The sequence below is a fragment of the Saccopteryx bilineata genome, chromosome 11 (assembly GCF_036850765.1).
Source record: "Saccopteryx bilineata isolate mSacBil1 chromosome 11, mSacBil1_pri_phased_curated, whole genome shotgun sequence".
NCBI lineage: Eukaryota > Metazoa > Chordata > Mammalia > Chiroptera > Emballonuridae > Saccopteryx > Saccopteryx bilineata.
In genome coordinates, this window is record NC_089500.1 from 34,612,805 (window position 1) to 34,639,429 (window position 26,625).

At 36.0% G+C, this 26,625-nt stretch overlaps 1 protein-coding gene across 1 annotated transcript in view; it reads right to left on the minus strand.

Annotated features, from left to right (window-relative positions):
• The window catches only part of ASXL3 (ASXL transcriptional regulator 3), a 191,991-nt gene that overhangs the window by 73,326 nt on the left and 92,040 nt on the right, over positions 1 to 26,625 (minus strand). Inside the window, exons 6-8 of the mRNA XM_066247319.1 lie at positions 19,432 to 19,553; positions 10,548 to 10,665; positions 9,471 to 9,590 (exon numbers count right to left, since the gene is read on the minus strand). Of these exons, the coding sequence (XP_066103416.1) occupies positions 9,471 to 9,590; positions 10,548 to 10,665; positions 19,432 to 19,553 (360 nt within the window). The remainder of the gene's footprint in view (positions 1 to 9,470; positions 9,591 to 10,547; positions 10,666 to 19,431; positions 19,554 to 26,625) is intronic.

The following is a 26,625-nucleotide window of genomic DNA, read 5'->3' on the forward strand; positions in this document are numbered from 1 at the left end:
ACTCTATCAGGTAGCCATTTGAAAAAAAAAAGACTCATATTTTCCAAATAAATGCATGGAAAGAAAACTCAATCAATCAAGTGGAAGGCATATAAAAGGAGAAGAATTTTTTTAAAAAAAATTAAGTCCAATACAATTATATAAATATAAATGAATTACTGTATTTAATTTTATATTATATAATTTAGTTATATGATGCTTACAAGACATATACTTAAAATGAACATTGTATGGAATAGATAAAAATGAGATAAACTAAGAAATACTAGGCAGATATTCAAAACAACAACAACAACAAAAATAATACTATAACATTAACATCAGACAAAATAAAGGTAAAAAATCTTATTGGGCATGAAAAAGGTCATTGCTTAAGTGTAAAAGAAATAATTCACTTGGAAAATATAATGACCTTATTAGTCTTCTTCCGTTTAAACAGTATAGTACTCAAAATCTAACAAGAGAATTAAAAAGAGATATTGGTATTGTACAATGCCAGCTGGAAGTATTAACATATTTAATTTAATTCTTAAGACAAAAAAGTTGTCTTAAGAATATAGAGGACTTCAGCAATTCAATAATCAATCTTGAGCCAATGAATTTGACATAGGGCACTGCACTGAGACCTTATGAGAAAGCAATGTTTTTGTCAGCACTCAAGGGACAGTAAGAAAACAAAAATAAAACAAAAATAACTGACTGGTGAGTCTCAACAAATACTGAATAATAATATAAAACCTCATCTTTCTTTTCACATAGCAATGGTCCAGTCCTCTCACACCCATGAGATAGATATATATATATATATATATATATATATATATATATATATATTTGTGCATTCAAAAAGCACATTTCTAAGTGTTTCATAAGTTAAAGGAAATAATTTGCAATAAAAATTACAAAATATTTGGATTCTAAATAATGTCAAAATTTGTAAAATGCAGATCAATTAGTTTTAAAGGTAAACTGTATATATTAGATAATGGAAAAAATATTTAAAATTCATAGGTTAAATGTACAAATCAAGAAGTTAATAAATGAACAAGAGAATAAAAACTTGAGATGAAGAAATAAAAGATTGTAAAATGAAGGGTAGGCATTCATGAAACAGAAAAAAAGAACAAAATAGTTTTATTAGATTAATAAAACAGGCATACCTCTTGTGAGAGATGGCATAAATGAACATTAATAGAAACAAAAAATAGGCACATAATTTGAGATATAATATAGATTTACAAGGCAGTTATAATAACTTTAAAATATGTTTAAGTACTTCTATGACTTTAGACAATATCTTAAAAGACAGATAAACTATTATAAGTTTATAACTTTTCAAATTTAACTTACAAATAGAAAACCTGAATAAATTTGGAAAATTATTTTAAAAATGGATAAATATGCAAACCCCCCCACATACACACAAAGCACTTATTATAAATAGCTCTAAAGATAAAGTTTACCAATACACTGGCACTTTTGCATTATTTCATTTAATACATATTCCAATTAAAGGTAATGAAAGAAAGATCTTTAATTCATTTTATGAAGTTAATATAACTTCTATCCCAAAATAAGTACAATACAATAAGAAAATTTCTTGGTCAATCTCACTAATAAACACAAAAAGTACAAAAATTATATCTTTCTTTTAAAAATCTAAAGCAGATCTGGCAAACTCCTAACATTTGCTGAGTCAAGGTGATTTATATGTAGATGTCTGTTGTATTGGCATCTGTATTTTTCTATATGTTTGGAGTATTTCACAATGAAAAAAAGAGCACAGGGAGAAATGAATTGGGAAGAAGCTTCTCTTCTCATCAAAGGCAAGGGTCAAACCTAGAGACAAAAATGTTGAAAACGATAGGGAGGAAATTTGCTTAATTCTTTTCTTATGGCCTAAAATATTCTCCATATGAAGGAATTGAGGTCATTTATCAGCAGTAATTCTGATTGGGAAGTGGTATTGGGGAAACGAGAAAATTAAAAACCTTTTGAAATACGTTATGAGCAATGTGAGAAGTAGGGCTTATGCTGCTGGTTACTATTTAGTGTGGTTCAAAACCATTAAGACTATCATAGAAAAAAAAAGATCAGAGAGGTACATAGTCTTTTATGGCAATGCCAAAAGATCTACTTCAAAGATGTCCATTTAAGCAAAAATATGTTCCAAATTTTAGAACAAAAACGGAGCAGATGAAATAATTGCTAAATTTGCTGCCACACAGAATGTTTAATTCCTTTTTAATTATCCTCATGCACTTACTCATAATTGGCTTAAGAACAATCCAATTATATCTGATTGTCTTATCTTGTTAAAGCTGGTACCTCATCTCCTTTCAGTATTGAGAGAAAGAAAAAGATGTAGTCATTTCAGTGTCTAATTCCTCGACACTAGAGAGTATAAAGTAGTTGAGGTCGATAGAAAAAGGAAAGCTAAGCCCATTGCCACAGTGAGAGTCTATGCCTGATCTCATGATACAAAATCATAAATGTGTCCAATCAGGTGCAGGGCAATTCCCTATTATTCCCTATTATTTTGATCAAAGGGAGTCGGAAAGGACCAATGTGAGGAAAGACTGCAGACTTTGGAGCTCCTGTTGATCAGTTGGGTAGTCTGCTGGCTGAAACACTCACTACCCAGAAGGGAACCCACACAGGATTTAAGCATAGAACGCACAAACACAGAGACAGAGACATACCAGTCACACAGAGGGAAGGAATACATATCAGGGCAGACCAGAGCCTTTTGTGACAAAAGGAAAATATAGAAAGAGTTCAAAACGAAGAGTTCTTCATTGTCTCAAAGGAATTAGAAAAGAATGGTTCTGAAAGAGCTCAGAGAGGAAAAACAGGCTTTCAAAGAGTGAAGTGTAAGGGGAAAAAAATTATCTGAAGTCAAAATCAGATCACCTACAACAGGAATCTACATAGCCTTCCCAAATGAAAAACTGTGTAAAAACGTCTATTAGGGAACATGGAGTCTATTAAAATATAGTACCAGGGTTAATGAACTATGGGGATTCTGATTATAAAATAGAATATAAGTGTTAACAACCTTGGTGTTTAAAAAATAATAAAACAAACAAAAAAATAGAAGTAGGAGGGGCTACGTGTAAAATATCCCATCTTTGCAATATACTGCCCAAAGTTAAATGAACACTTAACAAAATAATCACTCCTACTTCAGCTTTTCATTTTTTTAAATATATTTGAAGAGAACATTTAGTTATAAATATATCTTGTGGCAATGTTTAGCAATTTTCTTTTTTGATTTTACTTCTGTTCCTTTTTATTACTCAGCACTCAGCCTAGGCTTAATTAAATTTAATATTACTAATTAAAATGGTATAATACAGTTTTTTTAATGAAGATATGTACCTGTACTTACACATTAAGAGATGTCACATAATGTTTATAAATACTGGGAGAAATTATTTTGGGTGATAGATTAAGGCTTATTTTTCATCGTTTATTTTTATGTAACTGCACTGAATTATTTTAAATGTATATAACATTTTATGAAACCAGTAATGTTATAATTCTCCACTGCAAAAAGATTAAACCAAATACAATATAATATATTGGAATGAATCCCAGAAGTTGGGCTCAGCAAGGACATTTATTACAAACTCTTCAGGGGCAGCCATTAGAATCTCAGATTTGTGATTAGGCACTTTGGAAACCTCTGTGTGATTAGGTAAAAAGAATTATAATTAAAAACTGGTTTAGGTAAATTACCTATAATTTAAGAAATGTACATTTTAGTTAGGGGAAAATGTGAGAAATTAATATAAAACAAATGGTAAGAGAAAATATCATTAAACAATTTTTTTAAAATGTTTACACTCCTTCCTCTAAGTGCCCTGAAGACCATGAGAAGATAATGTACCAGGGTTTTTTCAGAAAACTCCACAGGGAAGGTTTTAAATGAGTTTCATCCTTTGCTAGAATAAGGAGACAGGATATTAAAACAACTGATTAGGCAAGGTAAACATATACCTCCAACCTCATTTACAGCTGTCACCTACTTTTTTAATGTCGCTGGACGTAGTTTCGACTGCCTGATTATTTGGTAGTCTAATATTTATTGTTATAATAATTTTCAAGACATATACAGAAAAGCTCTTGTAGATACTGTTAGCATATGTTTTTATGCATAACAGAATGTTTTCTACCATACATGATTAAGAAATAGGAGAGTGCTAACAAAGTTTTCTTTCTTTTTTACTATAGCATCATCAAAGAAATAATATATAGCTCCGTTATTTTTTTCTACTGCATTCAGTTGCCCCATGCACCATGTCTATTCAATTCAATCAGACCTATTCAGAGAAATAGTCTCATAATTTTCATAAATAATCCTGGTTAAGAACACAAAAATAAAACAAAACACCTATGTCAAAAGTAGTAGGTCCCTAGGCTGAGTGATACAGTATGTACATTTCTCATAAGGATTTCAAGATCACCATCAGAACTAGAATGAGGGATGTTGAAGCTCGATGTGTGTGTGTGTGTGTGTGTGTGTGTGTGTGTAACTGTGTGCGCCTCACCCTCTCCAGAGAAGCTGGCATAGGAAGGGATCTGAGGAAGTCTGTGGTACATCCTTTACTGCACGGTCCTCAGGGGAACAGTAGGGTCCCCTGTGTGCTGGGCTACATACATGACATTCTCAAATTAAGTAAATGCCAGAGACCAAAAGGAAGCATGTAAGAGATAATCAAAAGTATTTCACAATAAAGATGAAACTTTAGATTTACACCCTAAAGTTTGATTTTGACTAAATTTAGTTTCAGAATTATCCGTTCAAGTTAGAAAAGAATTAGAACATTCGTTTTAATTCATAATGTTTTGACAGGTTAGGACTTATATACAGTTACCTCTACCTAAAGATGGCAAAGAAGGTTAAAACCACATTTCTGAAACTGTATGAACTAGACGTCTAACTTTGGTGGTAAAAACAAGTAAGAGAGAACCAGCTCTCCCTTTCTGGCTGGCTCAGGGGTGCTAGGCGTTCGTCTTCTTTGTACTGGCTCTGGAACTATACATTGGTTCACAGAGAATGACCTTGCTCAAGGAGCACAAAGTCATTTTTACTCAAGGTTATCTAAATTATTGTTTATTATGCCGAAACCTATAGGATGCCTCACACATCCAGACAAACCTACTAACCCATTCAGTTACTTGCAAATAATTCATTCAAAACTTATTCAGCACCTACTAAATAAGAGGGATATATGGGTCTGGTGAGAACTTCAAAGATGAACAGGAATGTCACTATTCCCAAGGAATGAACAACTTAATGGCAAAGAAGGGAAAGCAAAATGTATATAAATATGCCTTATGGAGTACTAAATATCATCCTGACTCTAAAATGTGTCACAGCATATGGAATATTTTACTCTAAGGTCATAGAACATCAAAATCACTACTTTCTAAAAGAGACATGAGTTACTGTCTGGAGATAGTTACATTTAAGGCTTTTTCTTTCATTTTATATTTTTTTCCACTTTTAATTCTATAGTATTGGGCATATGTTGGAGGCTCAATAAGTTCTACTGACTTCATTTGCACAAAATAAGCCATTCTACTAAGCTGCTTGCTAGGTTAGTCAGTCACAGTTCCTTCCCAGTAATTACCTTCAGTTTACTAATGATATATTTTTACCTTAATTGACTTAATTTTAGTCCCTCCTTCTTTCATCCAGCTGTCTGACTTTATAGGATGAGCTAGGAAATCTTCACGGTTGCTCACTCTCGACCTATGTGTAACTAGTGTACCTGTATTTTAACACCTATGGTGTCACAGAGTACCATGGTGATCCTCAGTGGTGTCTACAGGTCTACAGTGTAGGCTAGATGATTTGACAGTCAGACCATATACGACATTAATGGTTTAGATCAGTGGTAGTCAACCTGGTCCCTACTGCCCACTAGTGGGTGTTCCAGCTTTCATGGTGGACGGTAGCAGAGCAATCAAAGTATAAATAAAAAGATTTAACTATAGTAAGTTGTTTTATAAAGATTTATTCTGCCAAACTTAGCAAAAATCCGACATAAAGTACTTGGTAAGTAATTATTATTATATGCTTTAACTTGCTGTAACTCTGCTTTATAAATTTTATAGAGTAAAGTTACTTCCCTACTTTATAAATCACCATTACTGTGGAACCGGTGGGCGGTTAGAAAATTTTACTGCTAACAGAGATACAAAAGTGGGCGGTAGGTATAAAAAGGTTGACTCCCCCTGGTTTAGATTCTGGAGCAAGCTGTGCTTTGGCTTGTATCTTAGCTGTGTCATGTATGAACAAACCTCCTTAAACCTCTGGGCCTCAGTTTCTTCAGCTGAAAAAAAATGGAAATAATTCCACTGTACATAATTGAAGTAAAGACTAAATAAGGTAACTTTGGTCAAAATACCTAGGCCATGGCATTAAATATGTTTAGTGAATACAATTTCACTCCATTCCTTCACTAAGGTAGCTGCACTATTTCTAATAGTCTAAAGAAAGCAGGTTAAAAAGAACCCAATGATCACTTTTATCACCTTTGTCATTTGCTAACAAATCAGCTTAAATACTCTGACAATGCAGTTTTGAACATGGGAGACGTTACTGGTGGGCAGGACTTCCAGGCAACAAGTAAATGATAAGGGATCCTGGCCTGAGCACCTACGAGGCTCTCGAGGACCCCGTAAAACACTGCTGCTGTCTTCGGGCCTAATGTTAGCTAAGGAATTAAATACAGACACCCCGTGCCTTGAATTTTCTTAAACTCATGATTATGACACCAGTTTTATTGAGGTTATTACTAGACTATTTTAAACCGAAGGTCACTGACTTTTATATTACTTAGGGTATCATAACATGACATTTTTTAGGACATTCTTTTTTTTTTTTTTTTTTCTGAAGCTGGAAACGGGAGAGACAGTCAGACAGACTCCCGCATGCGCCCAACCATGATCCACCCAGCACGCCCACCAGGGGGTGACGCTCTGCCCACCAGGGGGCAATGCTCTGCCCCTCCGGGGTGTCGCTCTGTTGCGACCAGAGCCACTCTAGCGCCTGGGGCAGAGGCCAAGGAGCCATCCCCAGCGCCCAGGCCATCTTTGCTCGAATGGAGCCTTGGCTGCGGGAGGGGAAGAGAGAGACAGAGAGGAAGGAGAGGGGGAGGGGTGGAGAAGCAGATGGGCACTTCTCCTGTGTGCCCTGGCCGGGAATCAAACCCGGGACTTCTGCACGCCAGGCCGACACTCTATCACTGAGCCAAACGGCCAGGGCCAGGACATTCTTTACATATCATTCTCCAATTACAGCTTTCTATTTCAGAAGCTACTCATAGTAAAGGACTTCTTTTATTATACCCCAAAGGCTAGTAAAACACACACACACACACATACACACACACACACACCAAAATATGTGTAAGTGTGGCTATACACAAACACACCCATACGTTTTGGGCGATCCAAGAACTATAAAATTATTTAGCCTTGGAAATAATGCAAAAGAGGTAATTATGCTACATTTAAAGAATTAAAATGGTCCTGGCCAGTCGCTCAATGGTAGAGCATCAGCCAGCATGTGGCTGTCCCAGATTCAATTCCCAGTCAGATCACACAGAAGAAGAGACCATCTGCTTCTCCACCCCTCCCCCTCTCCTTTCTCTCTCTCTCTCTCTCTTCTCTTCCAGGAGCCATGGCTTGGTTGAAGCAAGATGGATCTGGCTACTGAGGATGGCTTCTTGGCCTCACCTCAGGCGCTAAAATAGCTCAGTTGCTAAGCAATGGAGCAATAGCCTCAGATGGGCAGAGTATCACCCCATAGGGGGCTTGCCCAGTAGATCCCAGTCAGGGTACATGTAGGAGTCTCTCTCTCTGCCTCCCCGTTTCTCATATAAGAAAAGTTAACAAAAAATAATTTAAACAAAAATAAATCCTGTTTTCCAGAAGATAGCTTATTTAAATGTATATATATATATTTGAATAATATCAATAGATATAAATATATATCCTATTTAAAACAGATATATTAAGGGAATATTAAGAATAAATATATATAGGATATAACATATATCCTATATTAAAATATAAATATATATCTTATTTAAAGACTTTATTTTTTTCAGAGTCAGAGAGAGGGATAGATAGGGACAGACAGACAGAAATGAAGAGAGATGAGAAGCATCAATCATTAGTTTTCTGTTGCGACACCTTACTTGTTCATTGATTGCTTTCTCATATGTGCCTTGACCGTGGGCCTTCAGCAGACCAAGTAACCCTTTCCTCAAGCCAGCCACCTTGGGTCCAAGCTGGTGAGCTTTGCTCAAACCAGATGAGCCTGCACTCAAGCTGGCAACCTCGGAGTCTCAAACCTGAGTCTTCCGCATCCCAGTCTGATGCTCTATCCACTGCACCACCGCCTGGTCAGGCTTAAAGACTTTTTATTAAAAGTATGTTTCTAGGATTTAACAAAATTCCTGGTATATGATAGACAACCAATAAGCCTTTACAAAAAAGTAAAAATAAATATGTCAAAACCTTGCTTGAATTTTACAGACAGACTCTGCAAATAAGAACAACCTTAAGTTGCCAAAAATATAAGTGGCAGAACCAGTAATAAAGCTCAGGTCAATGAATTTGTAGTTTCTCCATTTCACAAAATGTTACAATGATCCAAATCATTATCATCACCCTTACTCAGAGGTAAAATAACTAAAGAGAGAAATGAAGCCATTAGGTCCAGACTTCTAATAAGGCAGATTCAGTAGAGAATTACAATGTTCAGCCCAGGATACATTTATTTATGTCTTTTTAATTCTTATCTTCCTTTTTCCTTGAATGCTACTGCTGAGTTCCTTAATGAAATGTTATCAGGAAGTAAATCTTCAGAAGGAACTCTGGTGCTGACTTGTAAGACCCATGGACTATGTCTCCCACACTTCTTAGCAATTTTACACTGTGTTTCAGACAAGCACTACTGAAAATTTCAAACAGCACAGATGAAAAGCAAGGCAGAGCAGTTTTACTGCAGCAGACCCCAGTGACAATGTACTCTTCAGCTCAATTAACTCTTTATAAAAGTTTCATATATTCCCTCAATAGAGTGTATTCTTATAAAGTGAAATCTAGTTACAAGAACAAAATATTGTACATTAGATAGAATTGTGCTTTGGCAGATAATTACTTAAATCCATATCATTTTAAATATATTAATTTAGCCCTTGTTTCATTCAATAATGCCATTCACAAATTTAGAAATATTTAAGCAATATTTAATAATCTTAATACTTAATTAAGGTCATTCAGTTGTAACTACATTTCCTTTATTTAACACTTTTTTAGTTTTGATAAATGGGAAAGATAAAAATTCTTTTAATCATTAAAAAAAATGCTCTGAGATTTCCCATAACTTCACTCAAAAAGATATAAATCTATAAAATGTGAAATGTCATTGTCTATTGAACACTTACCTAAACCAGACTTTTTTAATCGTTTTAAGTGCTGACTTGTTTGTTTTCCAGTGGGAGATTTTTGCCCATGTTTCATTTCTTTATCTGAACTGTCTGCTTCACCATTTTTAGATTCGGATCCTAAAAAAGGAAATAGTTATTATGTCATTATCTTCCTCGTGCTGTCCTTGAAAAAGAAAAATCTGAAATTGTTTTTAAAAAACTGTAGATAAGATCTCTTTTTCTAAGAGTTACTTCACTACCGTTAGCCACAATCTGATTCCTTCACTAGATACAAAGAGAAAGCCCAATAAATCAATCAAACAGAACAGAAAGCAAGAACAGATGGCCTAATAGTGGAGTCAAAAAACATGTTCACTGATCTGATAGCTTTTAAAAGAAACACTTAGATCTTCTGTAAAAATACACAAATAAGCTTCAACAATACTATATCATTTAGAGATGACGAAAGAAAGAAAGAGGATATGGGAAGAGAGGCTGAAGAGAGGGAGAGATCATACCTTTATAAATAACTTAAATGTTGAAGCAGGAACAGAAAATGTAAGCATCAGTCTATAATAAATAGAATGGTACACAGCTGATAAAGTGACAGAAGGTAAATTAGAAAAGGTCAGGGCTGCACTGAGGTGAGAAGAATGCTGCTGGAGCTCAGAAACGAATAAAAGATTCCCAGTTCTGCAGCAGAGGAGTAGAAAACAAATTCACACCCTCGAAGAACTGCTTTTGATGACATTATACACATCAGCATGGGGTCCACCATTAAAGTTCAACATTCAAACAAATGCCAAAACAACAACAAAAAATCCACCCAGAAGTGCCACACATTTTCTTATACTTATTGACATTAGCAAATGAAGTCCTTTGATGAGTGAGCTGGTACCCTTATTTTGTTAAAGAGGGAAATACTCTTATTTTTTTATTTTAATAGCTGAAAGAGTCAAAGGTATAGAAAAATTAAACAGAACTTCAACTGGAAATATTATTCAGGTGAAGAGAAAATCCCTGAGACTTCTCTTTCTGTGAGGACGCTCTCTCCAGGAAGAAACTGGCCAAGCGGACCACATTGCAGCTCTTTACCTGAAGGCGAATCCGACTGCTCGTCAGACACCTTTAATGGTGTCAAAACAACGCGTGGAACAGTCTTGTTTACCATCATCGAGACTCCATTTCTTCTTTTCTGCTGCTGCCTCAAAGCCTATAAAACATGATAATAAAATATAACATAAAAATATAGTCAAAATGATTTCTCATAATTGAATTAAATGATCCATTTGCCCATTAGATAGAACCTTTTAAGAGACTTAAATTCCATAGTTACTAATTTGTCAGGCTTCTTCATTGTCACTTACATGTCATTTTTCCCCTCAAAAGCATAAAATCAGGCTTTGGCAAAGGGTTTAAACCTGAAACCATTTTTGGTTTAATTCTGCAAACAAAGCAGCACTCAAAAGGTTTGTTCTACCTTAGCAGTGTGGCTTGAAAGCCCATGGACTTTGAAACCATGACTCCCAAGTAAAAGAAATGTAAAATAAATGTTTCAAGACCAGGATAAAAATATATGTGTCTGCACTTCTCTCGCAGGTGCGTCCTCTCCGGTGCACTGCTCAGTCAATCAAGTTAACACTGAGTGTCATCAGTATGTACAGCAGGTAAGGACTACAGTATTGATGCACTCACTCAGCCGTGGGGAGTGCTGCACAAAATCACTGAACATGGCAGGAATCATTTATTTCTGTGAAGGGAATCAGTCCTAATCTTGGAAACCTTGCAGCACTTGGCTTCTGTCTGCTTGACTTTGGGCATTAACCTTCAGAACACGAACATGACGGCATTCTGGCAAATCCAGGGGGGGAAAAAAATAAACTGATACAAGAATAAATCATTTTAAATGGGATCATTTTGTGTTTCACAAATGAATCAACCACAGTGATTATCATGTAATAAAAGACGTTTAAAAGTTTTGAAATACACCTTATCAAGATGATCGCTTTAGGCCAAAAATTGCCTATAATAAAAAAGGGTCTTAAGCATACAAAATTGAAGAGATATTAAATTCACACTTACAGGAATGCTAAAACTCCTCAAAAGGTTAAAAGGCTGACCACAGACAGTCTCAAACCTTTTTATTCTTGGTTTCTGTGTAATTTCTACCAATTTTATAACATCTCAGTTACTTGATTAATGGTCTTTGACAACAGCTGTCACAATCTGCTGAAATACTGCATTGACTGTATGTCTCCTTGCTGTCAGAAATGATGCCATTTTATTTGCAAAGGGTATTAGCTGAATGTCCAATGTGTTGATCATAAGATTTAGTCCTCAAATAATTACAAAAGTGAAACATTAAATACCATTTAAATGAGAGAAGGCATCTTCAGATTATATTTAAAACCAGATGGGAAAGTGAACGGTGTGGGAAATCTATTACAAAATATTATGTTGCTAATGATAACACAAGATACTTTCTCTTATGGAGCTTCTGTATAGTACCAAGCACTGAGGAGGGTCAAGAGATACCAAAATGAATAAGATTCCATCCTCCTCACCTTTCGCTTGCTCTCAATAATATATTTAATCAGAATATTGTTCTATAAGATATTTACGACATTTGTTCTCTTTTCATGAAGGTGTGTATGTAACTGCATGAATCTCTCTAGTCTTGTGAGAGAACACAAAGCACTTTATAGACATTAACCTATCAATCAAATAATAAAACAGAATGTAGGCAACACAGTGTCTTATATTACAATTAAGTCCATCTTTGCCCACTCTGTAAGAAACTCACAGACAATAAAGTCTACATAAACACTGATAAGTTTTTAGGAGGGTCTACCATATAGATCTAAACTATTTCCCTTGGTAACTCAAATAGGCATTCTAAAAATATGCATTTTATGTCAGGGTAAAGAGGTATGTTTTGGAAAAGTCTGGTTAAAAAGAAAAAGAGATGAAATAACAAGAGGCCTAGAAGCTTGAATCATAAAGTCAAAGAAGGCCTGCCTTTTTAGAGCATTTTGTGGTAACAATTAAAGTAATAAAAACTTCATCCTCAATTTTTAGAGCTGAGAAGACTGTATTACAGAAAAATTAGTATTTGAACAAAAAGAAACTATGACAGAAGCAATAGTGTAATAATAATAACTCAAAAAGCTATTTTGAATTTGAAGAGTCATGGTGGGGCCAGGGTAGGTATAAAAGAATGCTTATCAATACCGAACCCATTTCAATGATTTTTTTTCCTAAATACATATTTTCTACTCAAAAATGTATGCAATATTTCTTAGTATAATATTTTTTTCAAATACTGAAATGTAACACTTTGTGCCTATTGTTGACCAAAAAATGCCCACCACATTAGAAAAATGATTGTTTTAAGTGTATGGAAAATATACATACTCTTTGGTTTTACCTCTAAAATAAAAGCATAATATTTGACCCCAAATAACTTTTCTAGGGGAAAATGAACAACATTGGGAAGCGTGTCACAGCAGCAAAGCTGCAGGCTACTAGGTAAACTCTGAGGAGCACCTGAGTTCAGCTAAAGGGGCATCTTGATCACATTTACTAGATACACAGTCATTAGGCTAAGCGATTGTAGGCTTCTTGAACATTCCAGTTCACTTTCTAGAAAGCAGGATTTATTTGACTCTGGACACTGAACACCCTCCGTGCAGATCAGGATGTGCAAGGACGGAGAAAAAACAATGTTCACTAAAATGAGATGGTTAGGATAGTGTGGACTGGCTCCAAACAACAGAATTGGCATTTGTCTTGTCCACAAGGAAGGTCATACAGTGAATCCTGCCTTAGATTATTATATATATTAATATATTTCTTACTTTCATGGTCTCTCATTATAGGGCTCAGATCCTGCAAATAAAGAAGCTAGCTATTCATGGTTTAGGTTTTACTTTTTTGGTTGTGTAAGTATATTTCTGCCACAACATGCACATAGATCCCTCACACATGTGCTACTTTTGTACTTCTCACAATCATTTGAAAAATGTGCAATGCTGTTTGGTCCATACCAACTATGGTAGAGAAAAGGGGAGGCTGAAGTGAGTAGGAACCCACACACGCCATTGGAAGGGGTAGTGCCAGTTCAAGAGAGCCAACATAACAGGGCTTTTAGGATTTTTTAGGTGAGCTTTCCTGTTTTTAAACAATATGCCAGACAAAGACGATTCTGAGCCAAACTCAGACTGAGGGCACCAATCTTTGACACCCACTAAATACCATTCCCAATGCTCCTCACCTCACCAAATAAATGAGTCTGACCCTGCCCAAGAAAGGCAGTAAAGTCCCCTCTTCTAACACGTTGACCTACAGAGGGATTGGCTTGCTGCAGAGCTGTGGTAATGACCATGGGGTGCGATGGTTAAGGGCGAGGTTGTAGAGTCAGAGAAAGACCTCACTCACAGAGTAACGCAGAGTAAATTACTTGGGTAAATGTTCCTGTGAGACAGACAGTGTTGCTAAGACATTTTAAATAGGAAATCCACAGAGCTGTTTGTATATAGGCTGTTGGGGGACAGTCAGTGGCCATCTGGCCTTCCCTCAGTAAGGCCTTTGAAGCTGTGTCTAACACCTCTCTTCACAACAGGGCACACCTGTATCCCATTTTCCTCAACTTTGAGCTTTAGCTAAAATTCCAAGAGAATAAAAGTTTCTATTTTATATAATGTTACAAATATAAGAGAAGAGAAATACTATTGAACTTGTCATTATCTAAGTTTAGATATCTCACAACCTGGAAATGTAAATCCACATCCTAGATTAAGAAAAGAGAATTACAAAGGCCACTTTAGTTGGTCCTGGAAGAATTCACTCTGCACAAGAGTACCATGAAAGGGGAAGTTTTTGTTGTTGTCATGGCAATAACTTGGGACAATGGGCGCTTTTTCTATTCTACACCAAAGGTATTGATTAGCCCTAATGGCCCTGTTGATCAACCAGAATATGGTTTTATTTTGATGTTGCTATTACTTTAATTATTCATTTTAGGGGGATGATATCAATAGTTAGTGGAACCTCTAACTATTCAAGCCTTGGCTATACATGAAAACGCTAATGGTATAGCTTATTTAACAACTTTAAATCCTGGCATTTCAAATCCAGATAAAAGTAGTATCAAAACCTAAATAGGCCCTGGCCGGTTGGCTCAGTGGTAGAGCATCAGCCTGGCATGCAGGAGTCCTGGGTTCAATTCCCGGCCAGGGCACACAGGAGAAGCGCCCATCTGCTTCTCCACCCCTCCCCCTCTCCTTCTTCTCTGTCTCTCTCTTCCCCTCCTGCAGCCAAGGCTCCATTGGAGCAAAAGGCCCGGGCGCTGAGGATGGCTCTGTGGCCTCTGCCTCAGGCACTAGAATGGCTCTGGTTGCAACAGAGCGATGCCCCAGATGGGCAGAGCATCGCCCCCTGGTGGGTGTGCCTGGTGGATCCCGGTCGGGTGCATGCGGGAATCTGTTTGCCTCCCCGTTTCCAATTTCAGAAAAATACAAAAAAAACAAAAACAAAAACAAAAACAAAACCTAAATAAACAAGTAGATGGCGAGTGTAAATGCAGTCTACTATGAGAAAATGTACCTCCTAGCTGTCCACACAAATAATGTCTTCATGTCTAAACTACAGAGGATCTTGGCCATACAAGTTTAATACTTTCAGATACCATTCACCATAAAAGACATTTACAGGCAAAAATTGGAAATAAACTTACTTTTTAAAGAAAACAAACATAACAGAGCTAACCCATCTAGGAAAAGTAAAGATGACATACATCAATTACAATTTTAGGTCAAAACAAAAAGAAAAAAATCAAAAGATGATGACTCAGCATGCTTTTCTCTGGAGATGTACTGCAATAGTCTCTTATAAAAAGAAGCTAAAAATCCTTTAGATAAACATTTAAATTATAAACAGAAAGCTCGTCAGATAACTCTACAAACATGACATGGTTCTCATTTCCACTCTAATGAAAAATAAAACCTAAAATCAGAGGCTCTTGTATTAACTTGGAATTTGCATGCACAAGTAAGTAATGCCTGCTTTATTTTAGTTGAAAAACAACTCCAACAATGTAACTTAAGAATGCAATGAATTGTAATAAGCCTTTCACTAAAAAGGAATCTCAAAATATCACATGCTGTGAATGCTAAAATAATTACAAATACACACATATGAAACAGCTGGTTGTGTCAGGCACCAACAATTTGCATTGTTGCTAGTACACTAAATGTCAACACCCACGTTCAGAAACTGTTATAATGCAACATAACCTTTGGAATTTCGCAGTATTGGCCAAACATATAAAGCTAAAGCAAAATACCAAGAAAGTATCTGCTTTGTGATATGAAGAGGGAAAATGATGTGCAACTTTATGAATAAATTCCACCATCCTAAATAAATAATGCAGGAAGACAAATCAATGGGAACAACACAGAAAGGTTCTGTTCTCCATCATGTTACCTCCTTTAACAGACCTCATCCTTCTTAAAGCTATTATTTGAGTGTTTAAAAACTCCAAAATTTAATCTTTCTTAATTATCCTTCTTTAAAATTCAAAATCTAATTCCTTTTATACATTTTAGGATCATTACAACTAAAATAAGGCAGAAAGAAGGCAGAGGACAAGGTAAAAATCAGCAATCTGCTGCTCTCCAGAAGCTTCTGAATATGCTTATTCAGAAAAAAAACCACTGAAATAACAATATATTATTCATGAAGTTACTACCAATATATGATACTAACGTTTTGATGATTATAAAGTAGATGGGTCCCAAGTATTTAGGAATAAAAAAATAATCTGTCAATAGCGAATGGGCATTACAGCCTCCATAACTATCAACCTATAAGCACAGTCCACAGTCCTGCAGAGGAAAAGAACCCACTGTCTTCAGTGACACGCTTCAGTTGGGAGCTGGGGTGTGGGGCTAGGCTCAGGACTGGGAAATATATCTGGCTTATTTTGTATGGAGGTTTGCTTTAAATGATTATTTCTAACTGTATTTGTGAGTATAAAGTTACTAGATTTGGGTGTTTTTCCCCCTACTTCTAAGATTCTACAATGGCCAATGTATGGTTAAACTACCAAATCCCTACTGACTCAGAAAATACTTCTAGTAAAATGATGAGAGTTAATATATTTGAGTGCCTACCATTAAAATGTGCTGATACTGAACATAAGCAATCTGTGTTTGGAAATAATATTCTTAATGACTGTGCTGTTTTGCTTCCCTTATACTATACAAATATTCATGAATATAAATTTGCTTGAATAATGTAAAAAAAACCTCGTCTATCCTATTATGTACCATATGCCAAAAGTCAGTATGACTTAAGAGGGCAGTATCTGAAACCATGATTCCGGGCTGAAATGTCATCTCCAAGATTTACTCACTGGATGGGTTTAGGTAAGTTATCTAACTTCTCTGGACTTTAGTTTCCTCATTTGAAAAATGAGGGTATTAGTAAATACTTTAAAGGATTTGTATAAGGATTAAATGGCACAGTACATGTAAAATAGAACATAATTTCTCAGATTTAGAAAAGTAAATGTCAGCTAATGTAAATATTATTAGGGTCATTCAGTTGGCCCTACATTCATTAAATTATGATTTGTGCATGTAAATATGCACATAAAACATATTCACAAGTATAGAACACATACATATGCATATATATGTATATAAAATATATACACTTACAAAGACTTCTACAAGACCATTCAACTATCTACAACAAAAGCTGCAGATTTGCTGAGCTGCTACAATTTAAAATGCCTCATGTTCAGTCAATTTTTGAAATGCTGTCTTAAGAAATTCAGCAATTACAGGGAATCTGAACAAAATTCTGCAAGAACAGCTTTTCTTCTAAATGCTATTCCAATATGAATTTGATTATTGATCAAACATTAGCACAGCTGCTATACAGTGTGCCATATTGTCCTGGTAACTCATTTGTTACTCTATTATACAACAAGACACTTTAAGAAATTAATAAATAGCTCTTTCTGGACATTAAGAAGTTTTCAGAACAGATTTCTTCAAACAACCCTTAGATCCTAAGCAAGCAGGTGCCATCTTCCAAAAACACATGCTCTTCAATAAAACAAAACAAAAAACCACTAACTTGCAGTGTGTAATGTTTTAATAAGTGTAAAAAATGTTTAAATGATATGAAACCAAAATGAAGTAAAAAATAATAAGACATGACAATGCAGAGATGCAAATTTTTGTCTTTACGTTCAGACAAAAAAAGATTTATGCTATGCACACTTTCTAAATCTCTACTTTTCAGAAATTTGGGTTTCTTTTATGATTGCATCTATGTGTGTTAGATGCTACTGGCTACCAGTATCCAGTTTTGTATTTTTTGTTCTATCCTGGTATTTTATTACCTGCATCCCAATTGCTGCTTGAATAAGCCTTTCCGAGACTTTCCTACCATCACCCACCCTTCATTTCAGCAATTAAAAAAGGACCACAACACTGAATTCAATTTTGTTCTTTGGCATCTAAAACATTTCACAAGGGCAATGATATAGATGACACAGGTATGTATTTTGACCGATGTAAGATGAAACACTGTTACTACTATAAATATAATACCAATGAATGGAAATTTCAAAAATTAACATAGAATAAAAGTAACATAATTCTGAACAAATGTTAAGTTTCTTTCTTAAGTTTCTTTGAAATACAGGAAAAGTAGTAGAGACAGTATAAATCCAGGAGATTGGATGTGAATATTAAGAAGCTTTACAGATTGATGGGACTTTGAAAGAAATGTTGAACTTTATTTAAATACATGGTGTCTTTTCTTGTTGGTCTTCAAACTTTTTATAAAAACCGCCCACTTTTGCAGTGCTGGTCAACCTGGTCCCTACCGCGCAACCAAACAGTGCTGCGATTGGCCCACCGTGAAAGCTGGACCGCCCACTAGTGGGCGGTAGGGACCAGGTTGACCAGCACTGCAAAAGTGGGCAGTTTTTATAAAAAGTTTGACGACCCCAAAATTGTAAGAGTAAAGCAGTTACACAGGGAAAACCAGGAATTCAGGGTTAAATATGTAAGCCTTCCATTTATTGACATTGTTAGTATGATCATCACACAATATTCCTATCTAACCATAGTGTCTCTTACTTTTCTTCTGTGCTCAACTGGGTGTGTGCTAGTGTGACAGCTGTGGCGAACATTTACTGAGTGACTATTATGGGCTCACTCTAGCACCTGCTGTCTGTGTATCACCTTCCTCAATTCTCAGATCATTCCCACATTTTCTAGAACTAGAATTTAAGATTCAGAGAATAAAAGTGGCTTGGTCAAAGTCATACAGTGAATGGTAAAAATTGAAACAAGGGTATATCAGAGCTCAGAGTTGAACCTTATAACCATCAACTCTTACCACTATCTCTAGACAAGGATACAGAGGTCAAGACTGCTTATGTGATATGAGGATGATACTACAAAGGTACCCTCCATTCAGCACCAAACAACACTCATCAAAGATGGATATTCTAGATGTAAGTAAGCCATAATTACTATTTTCCTTATGTGTAACCGAATGCATCCCAGTAATGAGAAAACAATTATGTTCATTTCTTTACGTCAAATATCAGATAAACATTAGACAATACGGACACTATTTTCAAAACATGCAACGCATTTAGGAACCCAATATATTTAATATAAAACATACACACAAAAAAATCTTAGTACACGTTTTTATGTTTCCAACCAAATTTTCCTCCTTCTATTTTATATCAAAGTTCTCAAACAAGCCTCTCCTAGTTCTTAGCATAGATTAAAATTAGTGTACTGAATATTATCAAAGTGGTTAAATTCGGGGCATTTATATTGCCTTCTGGTTGCTATACTCTGATTTGTTTTATTTTTTCTGCATGAAACCCATTACCTTAGGCAGGAAGAACCAAAGGACAGAGGAAAAACACCAGCTGCCTTACCTGTTTGAGAGCCTTTTTGGTGTGTTGCTGAAAGGAAGACACTAACTTGCTTTGCACTGCTGTGTTAGTAATGCTTGAATCTCGAGTGGAAGATGCTTCGTCAGTTACCGGCTTCGTGCAAACTAAGAACAGAGAGAGATAATGATATTACTAATTTGAATCCCTTTTTTATATCCACTATAATTAACTTGGAGCTTTTCTTCAATTGGAAACAGAGACTTAAAATAAAACAATACAGCACAGTAAAAAGAAGAGTATCAAAATTTCAAAGAAGGGATCATTTAATAACTGTGTGGCCACAGTGGCATTTAGCCTAAGTCTCCATTTCCTTACCCACTAATTAATGATAACTTCTATGTCATAGGGGTATTGTGCAGACATAAAAAAAGAGCACAACATCAGCCTCAAGAATTGGAGTCAGTAGAGATTCTACAAATATGAATATGGATATTGGGCAATGCACAGTACTATGAAGAAACAATCTAAATTAATAAAATTGTTATACATCACCCATTGAGGTATTATCATTCTATTCCTCTTTCTACAGAATCTGTGACCTACTGGGGCATCTTTATCCTCTCCTGGGGGCCAAGTCACATACTATGAAGAAGAAAAACCAAAATACAAGCTGCTGAGTGTCAATTAACACAATTATTTTTGAGAAAATTGAGCCCTTTTGCAGATGACAAATGATTGGCCATTTGCACCAGAGGCAAGATTTCCTGCTGCCCACTCTACAGATGTCATTTGTTTAGAAAAGACTTTTTTAAGAAGAACCAATGTTGTATTGACATGGATAACCAAAGGGCCCACATTCACCTCCTGCTCTGTGAAACCAGTGGTAGAACCAGACACTTCTTTCAGCCCGGCTCAAACATTCCACCTGAGAGGCCAGCTTTAACACCGAAGTGGCTTTGGCAAGAGCACAGAACAGACTCTTTCTGTGCACACAAGGGGAGAAGGAGGTATTTGGAAAATAAAAGTGAAGAAGTAGTATGGTTATCAGCAGAATGGAGGCATATGTCAAAGGCAAGGAGGCAAGAAGAAATCAGATGGAAGAAAATAACTTCAGAACACACTGCATAAGCTCAAAATGTGACTTTTGAAGGGCAACAGGGTCAACATTAATCCAAGAAAATTTTCCAAAGAACAGTAACTCAGGAAGATTCTGATCTGAGTATTAAAAAAAAAAAAAAGAAAAAAAAGGTGGAGTAAAAATTATTCTTGTCAAACATAGAAGCATATGGAGGCACCCAGTGTTGAGAATACTCAAGCTGCTTTTGATAGACTCAAGCACATATTGCCCTGAAATAAAAATGTGGTTCGTGAAATATAATGTTTGGAAAAAAAGTGTTAATCAAGTTTTCTTTTAATACAGAAAATAATTAGGAAGCCAAAATGAACAAGTTCTGGAGGATAAAATGATTGTTAGTTATTAATGCCAGACACTTAACATATGTGATCTTTATTTCATCCAGCTTCCTTGCAAGATGGAAAGGTATTATCTCCATATCAGAAAGACAAAACCAGCTTTCGGAAAGGCTCTGTAACATGCCGGCCGTCACATAGCCAATGAAACTGCAGAGCTGGGACCCAAGGCCAGGCCTGTATTTTCCACCTAAAATATTTGGCCTCAAAGCCAAAAACTGATGCAGACAATTCCACGTCTAAAGAAGTCCAATTTGCATCAAGTTGGCAGTACTGTAACAGGAAGTTAATAAGGGCACAGGGAACAACTCATTTAGCCTCTGACATGAAAAAATTGAGAAGTGTTTGTGAGAGTGATCAGTCCAGGAAATGCTATGGTTGAGGGAACAAAAGGAATTGCCCATGGCTATAGTGAGAGAAGTCCCTGTATTAAAAATTACCTTTTTCTACTTGGTACTATATGATATTTTTTCTTAAAACAGTCTAAATATTCTAGTTAAGAAACACTGTAGGTCCTGGTCTGGTTGCTCAGCAGATAAAGCATCATCCTGGTGCACCAAGGTCGCAGGTACAATCCCCAGTCAGGGCACATATGAGAAGCAATCAATGAGTGCACAACTAAATGGAACTAAGTGGACCAAGTTCATGCTTTTCTCTCTCTTCTTTCTCTCTCAAAACAATGAAAGTTTTCTTAAAAATGTTTTATGATACTCTTTGCATAAGCCATGGCTCCCAGGCTTCCCTCCTTGAAATGCTCACTAGAGTGATTGGTAATCCTTTCACAAAATTTCCTTATCAAGAAATATTAAAAGTAATCATCAGTTTATAAAGATTAATTTATTTTATACTGATTACATAGATGGCTTTTCAATGTTCTGAAATCTATGAAGTATGACAAACTAGAGGGTGAAGGTGAGGGGAAGTCGGACAATGAAATATATGACCCCAATTGATCAGATCTAAACAAATGTGATATAAGCCTAACCAGAAATAGAGTGTATTAGGAAACGTTTTACTACTTACACATTCTCAGAGTAGTATTTGCATCTAGAAAAATGGTAACTTACTAGTTAATTAAAAAAGATAACCAAACTTAGTTATGTGGAGATTTTAGGGGCTTTGTGGAAAATACAAGAATCCTTCTGCCAACAGGATGTCTAAACAAATTTACTGGTTTTCTTAGGGAATGGTATTATTCATTAGTGTTTAAAAGGTCAACTTTCCAATGGAACAGAATAGAAAGCCCAGAAATAAAACCACATATATATGGTCAAATAATCTTTGATAAAGGGGCCAACAACACAAAATGGATAAAAGAAAGCCTCTTCAACAAATGGTGTTGGGAAAATTGGAAAGCCACATGCAAAAGAATGAAACTCGACTACAGCCTGTCCCCGTGTACTAAAATTAATTCAAAATGGATCAAAGACCTAAATATAAGACCTGAAACAATAAAGTACATAGAAGAAGACATAGGTACTAAACTCATGGACCTGGGTTTTAAAGAACATTTTATGAACTTGACTCCAATGGCAAGAGAAGTGAAGGCAAAGATAAATGAATGGGACTACATCAGAATAAAAAATTTTTGCTCAGCAAGAGAAACTGATATCAAAATAAACAGACAGCCAACTATATGGGAACTGATATTTTCAAACAACAGCTCAGATAAGGGTCTAATATCCAAAATTTACAAAGAACTCATAAAACTCAACAATAAACAAACAAACAATCCAATAAAAACATGGGAAGAGGACATGAACAGACATTTCTCCCAGGAAGAAATACAAATGGCCAACAGATATATGAAAAGATGCTCATCTTCTTTAGTTATTAGAGAAATGCAAATCAAAACTACAGTGAGATACCACCTCACCCCTGTTAGATTAGCTATTATCAACAAGACGGGTAATAGCAAATGTTGGAGAGGCTGTGGAGAAAAAGGAACCCTCATACACTGTTGGTGGGAATGTAAAGTAGTACAACCATTATGGAGGAAAGTATGGTGGTTCCTCAAAAAACTGAAAATAGAACTACCTTATGACCCAGCAATCCCTCTACTGAGTATATACCCCAAAACCTCAGAATCATTGATACGTAAAGACACATGTAGCCCCATGTTCATTGCAGCACTGTTCACAGTGGCCAAGACATGGAAACAACCAAAAAGCCCTTCAATAGAAGACTGGATAAAGAAGATGTGGCACATATACACTATGGAATACTACTCAGCCATAAGAAATGATGACATCAGATCATTCACAGCAAAATGGTGGGATCTTGATAACATTATACAGAGTGAAATAAGTAAATCAGAAAAAAACAAGAACTACATGATTCCATACATTGGTGGAACATAAAAACGAGACTAAGAGACATGGACAAGAGAGTGGTGGTTACCAGGGGTGGGGAGAGGGAGGACAAAGGAGGGAGGGAGGGAGAGAGTTAGGGGGAGGGGGAGGGGCACAGAGAAAACTATATAGAGGGTGACGGAGGACAGTCTGACTCTGGGTGAGGGGTATGCAACATGATTTAATGACAAGATAACCTAGACATGTTTTCTTTGAATATATGTACCTTGAATTATTAATGTCATCCCATTAACATTAATAAAAATTTATATAAAATAAATAAATAAATAAATAAATAAATAAAAGGTCAACTTTAGTGCAGCAGGATCAAAAACCAACAAATGCTTAATTAGTATGTAGGTAATTAAAGCCTCATGTCCTTTAATATTTTCTGACTGCTACAATAAGTGGTATACAATCAGAGGTCCTTCCTGAAGACAATGGATACATAACTTGGTACTTGTGCTATTTGTCTTAGACTTAAGAAACCCTTGATATCATGATACCTATTTCAGTATCACTGTATATGCTGTATAGTTTGGTTTTAATTCGCTATTAAATTCACAGTATTAACAATGATTCACATATATAGTGTGTCCGTAAAGTCATGGTGCACTTTTGACCGGTCACTGGAAAGCAACAAAAGATGATAGAAATTTGCACCAAATAAAAGGAAAACCCTCCCAGTTTCTGCAGAATGATGTGGCAGCATGTGTGCATGTGCAGATAATGACGTAACACTGTGTAAACAGCAGAGCAGCCCACGGCCATGCCAGTCGAGATGTGGATGGTACAGAGGAAATTTCAGTGTGTTCTGTGGCTTGCTAAATTCGAATCCGTGACCAAAGTGCAACGTAAATATTGGTGCGTTTATAACGAAGTGCCACCACATAGGAATAACATTACTTGGTGGGATAAGCAGTTGAAGGAAACCAGCAGTTTGATGGAGAAACCCCATTCTGGTAGGCCATCAGTCAGTGATGAGTCTGTAGAGGCTATAAGGGATAGCTACCTAAGGAGCCCTAAAAATTTGTGCGTAAAAAAAAAAAAAATCTGTGCGTACGTGTGCTCGACAATTACACCTAAGCAAGACTACAGTTCATAGGTGTTAAAGAAATGTCTCTGTGTTACAGGGTACAAATTGTGGCAACAAATGGAGCCCACATCAAACTGCACTGAATAGGTCTGAAACTGGGAGAGTTTTCCTTTTATTTGGTGCAGATTTCACATTTCTATCATCTTTCGTTGCTTTCCTGTGATTGATCAAAAGTGCACAACTTTATGGACACACTGTATTTACACACAGTGTTTCCAAAAGAAAGATTTTGTTCAATTTAAAATCCAGAACTTCAGCTAGAGGGCAGGACACTAAAACTGAAACAGTAACAAGAGGTACTATAAAGTTTTTTCTCAAGATGATTTATTTTCCTTTAAATCAACTCTTTTTTGCTTTATCTTACTGTCCATCTAAGACCCTAGAGATGCACTATGAGTCATTTTTCTCCCCAATCCTTCTTTCTGGAATTTAGTCCTATTTTTCTGGGTCAAACAATTTTTCTAATTAGTTACTTCTGATAATATGATTACAAAATCTGAAAAAAAAATGGGTGATGCACAATGTAATGAATGCCTAGACTTCAAATGGTGTTTCTACCTGTGCATGCATGTGTATGCATGTGTCTTGACACTATAGGCTCTTAACACAGACATATGTGTCTCATAATTTATTCTTTTGCCATGTATATGATGAGTGTGGCTAAATCTAAAAATATGAAATAGCTGGACTGTGCAGGTTTCCACTTTGACATATTCTTATAGCTTTCTTAATAACACATTTGATAAATAAATAATAGAGGGTTTATTTTAAACAGTTGCCTGAATATTTATCTAAGGGACTGAGTCTGGCCTCTGAAATACAAGCCAAGGAAAATTAATGTTAAAGAAAGGACCAGGGGAAATCCCCTTTATGTGAATTTACAGCAGGAGCCAGGAAACTGAAGAATTAGGACAGATGTTTTACCCAATAAATATCAAACACTGACATACAGCTTAGAAAGTGATATCTTCTTGGCCTTAAGCACAGAATGGGAATCTTTTCTTTTTCTAACTGTGCATGGGCACCATCACAAAATGAATATCGGGATTTTATACCTTGAAACCCCACAAGCATGCCTGTTCTTTCAAAAGAGGACAAACTGAAGATGAGGAAAACAATGTTAAAGGTAGAGAAGTCATACTTCTGCCTACATATTGCTTGCCTGCCCAAATTAGACAAGTCAAAAACATAGTTAAAAACTATTTGCTACTTTTAAATTCAAACAGCTCATGGGATTCTCTATATTCGCTGCTCATCTACCTCTACTCTCACTCACACACAGATTCCAAAAGCCCACTTGCAAAATATTTCATTTATAAATATAGATGGAGGATTACAGGTAACCATGAGACAGGTTCGAAGGCTAGAGAAACTGGTAACTGTGTTTAGCAAGACTGGATTTCAGTGTCTTTTTTTTCGAGTCTCCAAGTTGTCCCTCTCCCTCCTCTTTTCATTCAGCACACAACTTGAAAATGTAATTGAACTGGAAAACATGGGCAAGAGCTCATCTTTTTAAAGGTGAGTGCTAGAGAGAAGGTAATGGTGATAAGACCCTCGATCTGATTACTAATCCACTGACAGGTGAGCAAAAGGGCTCTGACCTTTCACCAGAGACACAAAGGGAGGGACCAGAATGCAATCCTGACTTTGCTTCTATTTCTAGTCTCACATCTTGGTCACTTCCCCAATTCCTACTCTCTCTGATCCAGCCAGCAGAGGCCCTGTGTTATTTCTTGAATACATATACTTGTATTTGTTGCAGTTGCTCTGACTGCCCCTCTATCCAAATAACCTTTCTCTTTCTGCCTAGCAAACTCATCTTTTTAAATTAAACTTATTGGTGTAACACTAGCTAATAACATTATATACATTGAAGGTGTACAATTTTACACTACAACATCTATATACTCTACTTGCACTCACTGCCTGAAGGCTAGTTTCCTTTTGTCCCCTTGTATTTGACCTCCTTTGCCTTCTCCGTTCTCTTCCCATACCCTCTCCTCTAGTAACCATCATTCTGTTGTTTGTATCAATAAGGGTTTTCTGTTGTTGTTGTTCATTTGTTGCTTCTTGTTTTGTATCTCACATATGAGTGAAATCATATGGTTCTTGCCCTTTTCTATCTGACTTATTTGACTTAGCACAATACCCTCAAGAGCCATCCATGTTGTTGCAAATGACAATGTTTCATCTTTTTTATGGCTGAGTAGTATTCCACTGTACATATTTACCACTGCAGCATTATTTACAATAGCCAAAACATGGGAATAATCCAGGTGTCCTTTGACAGACTGACTGGAAAACTCATCTTGACAGAGC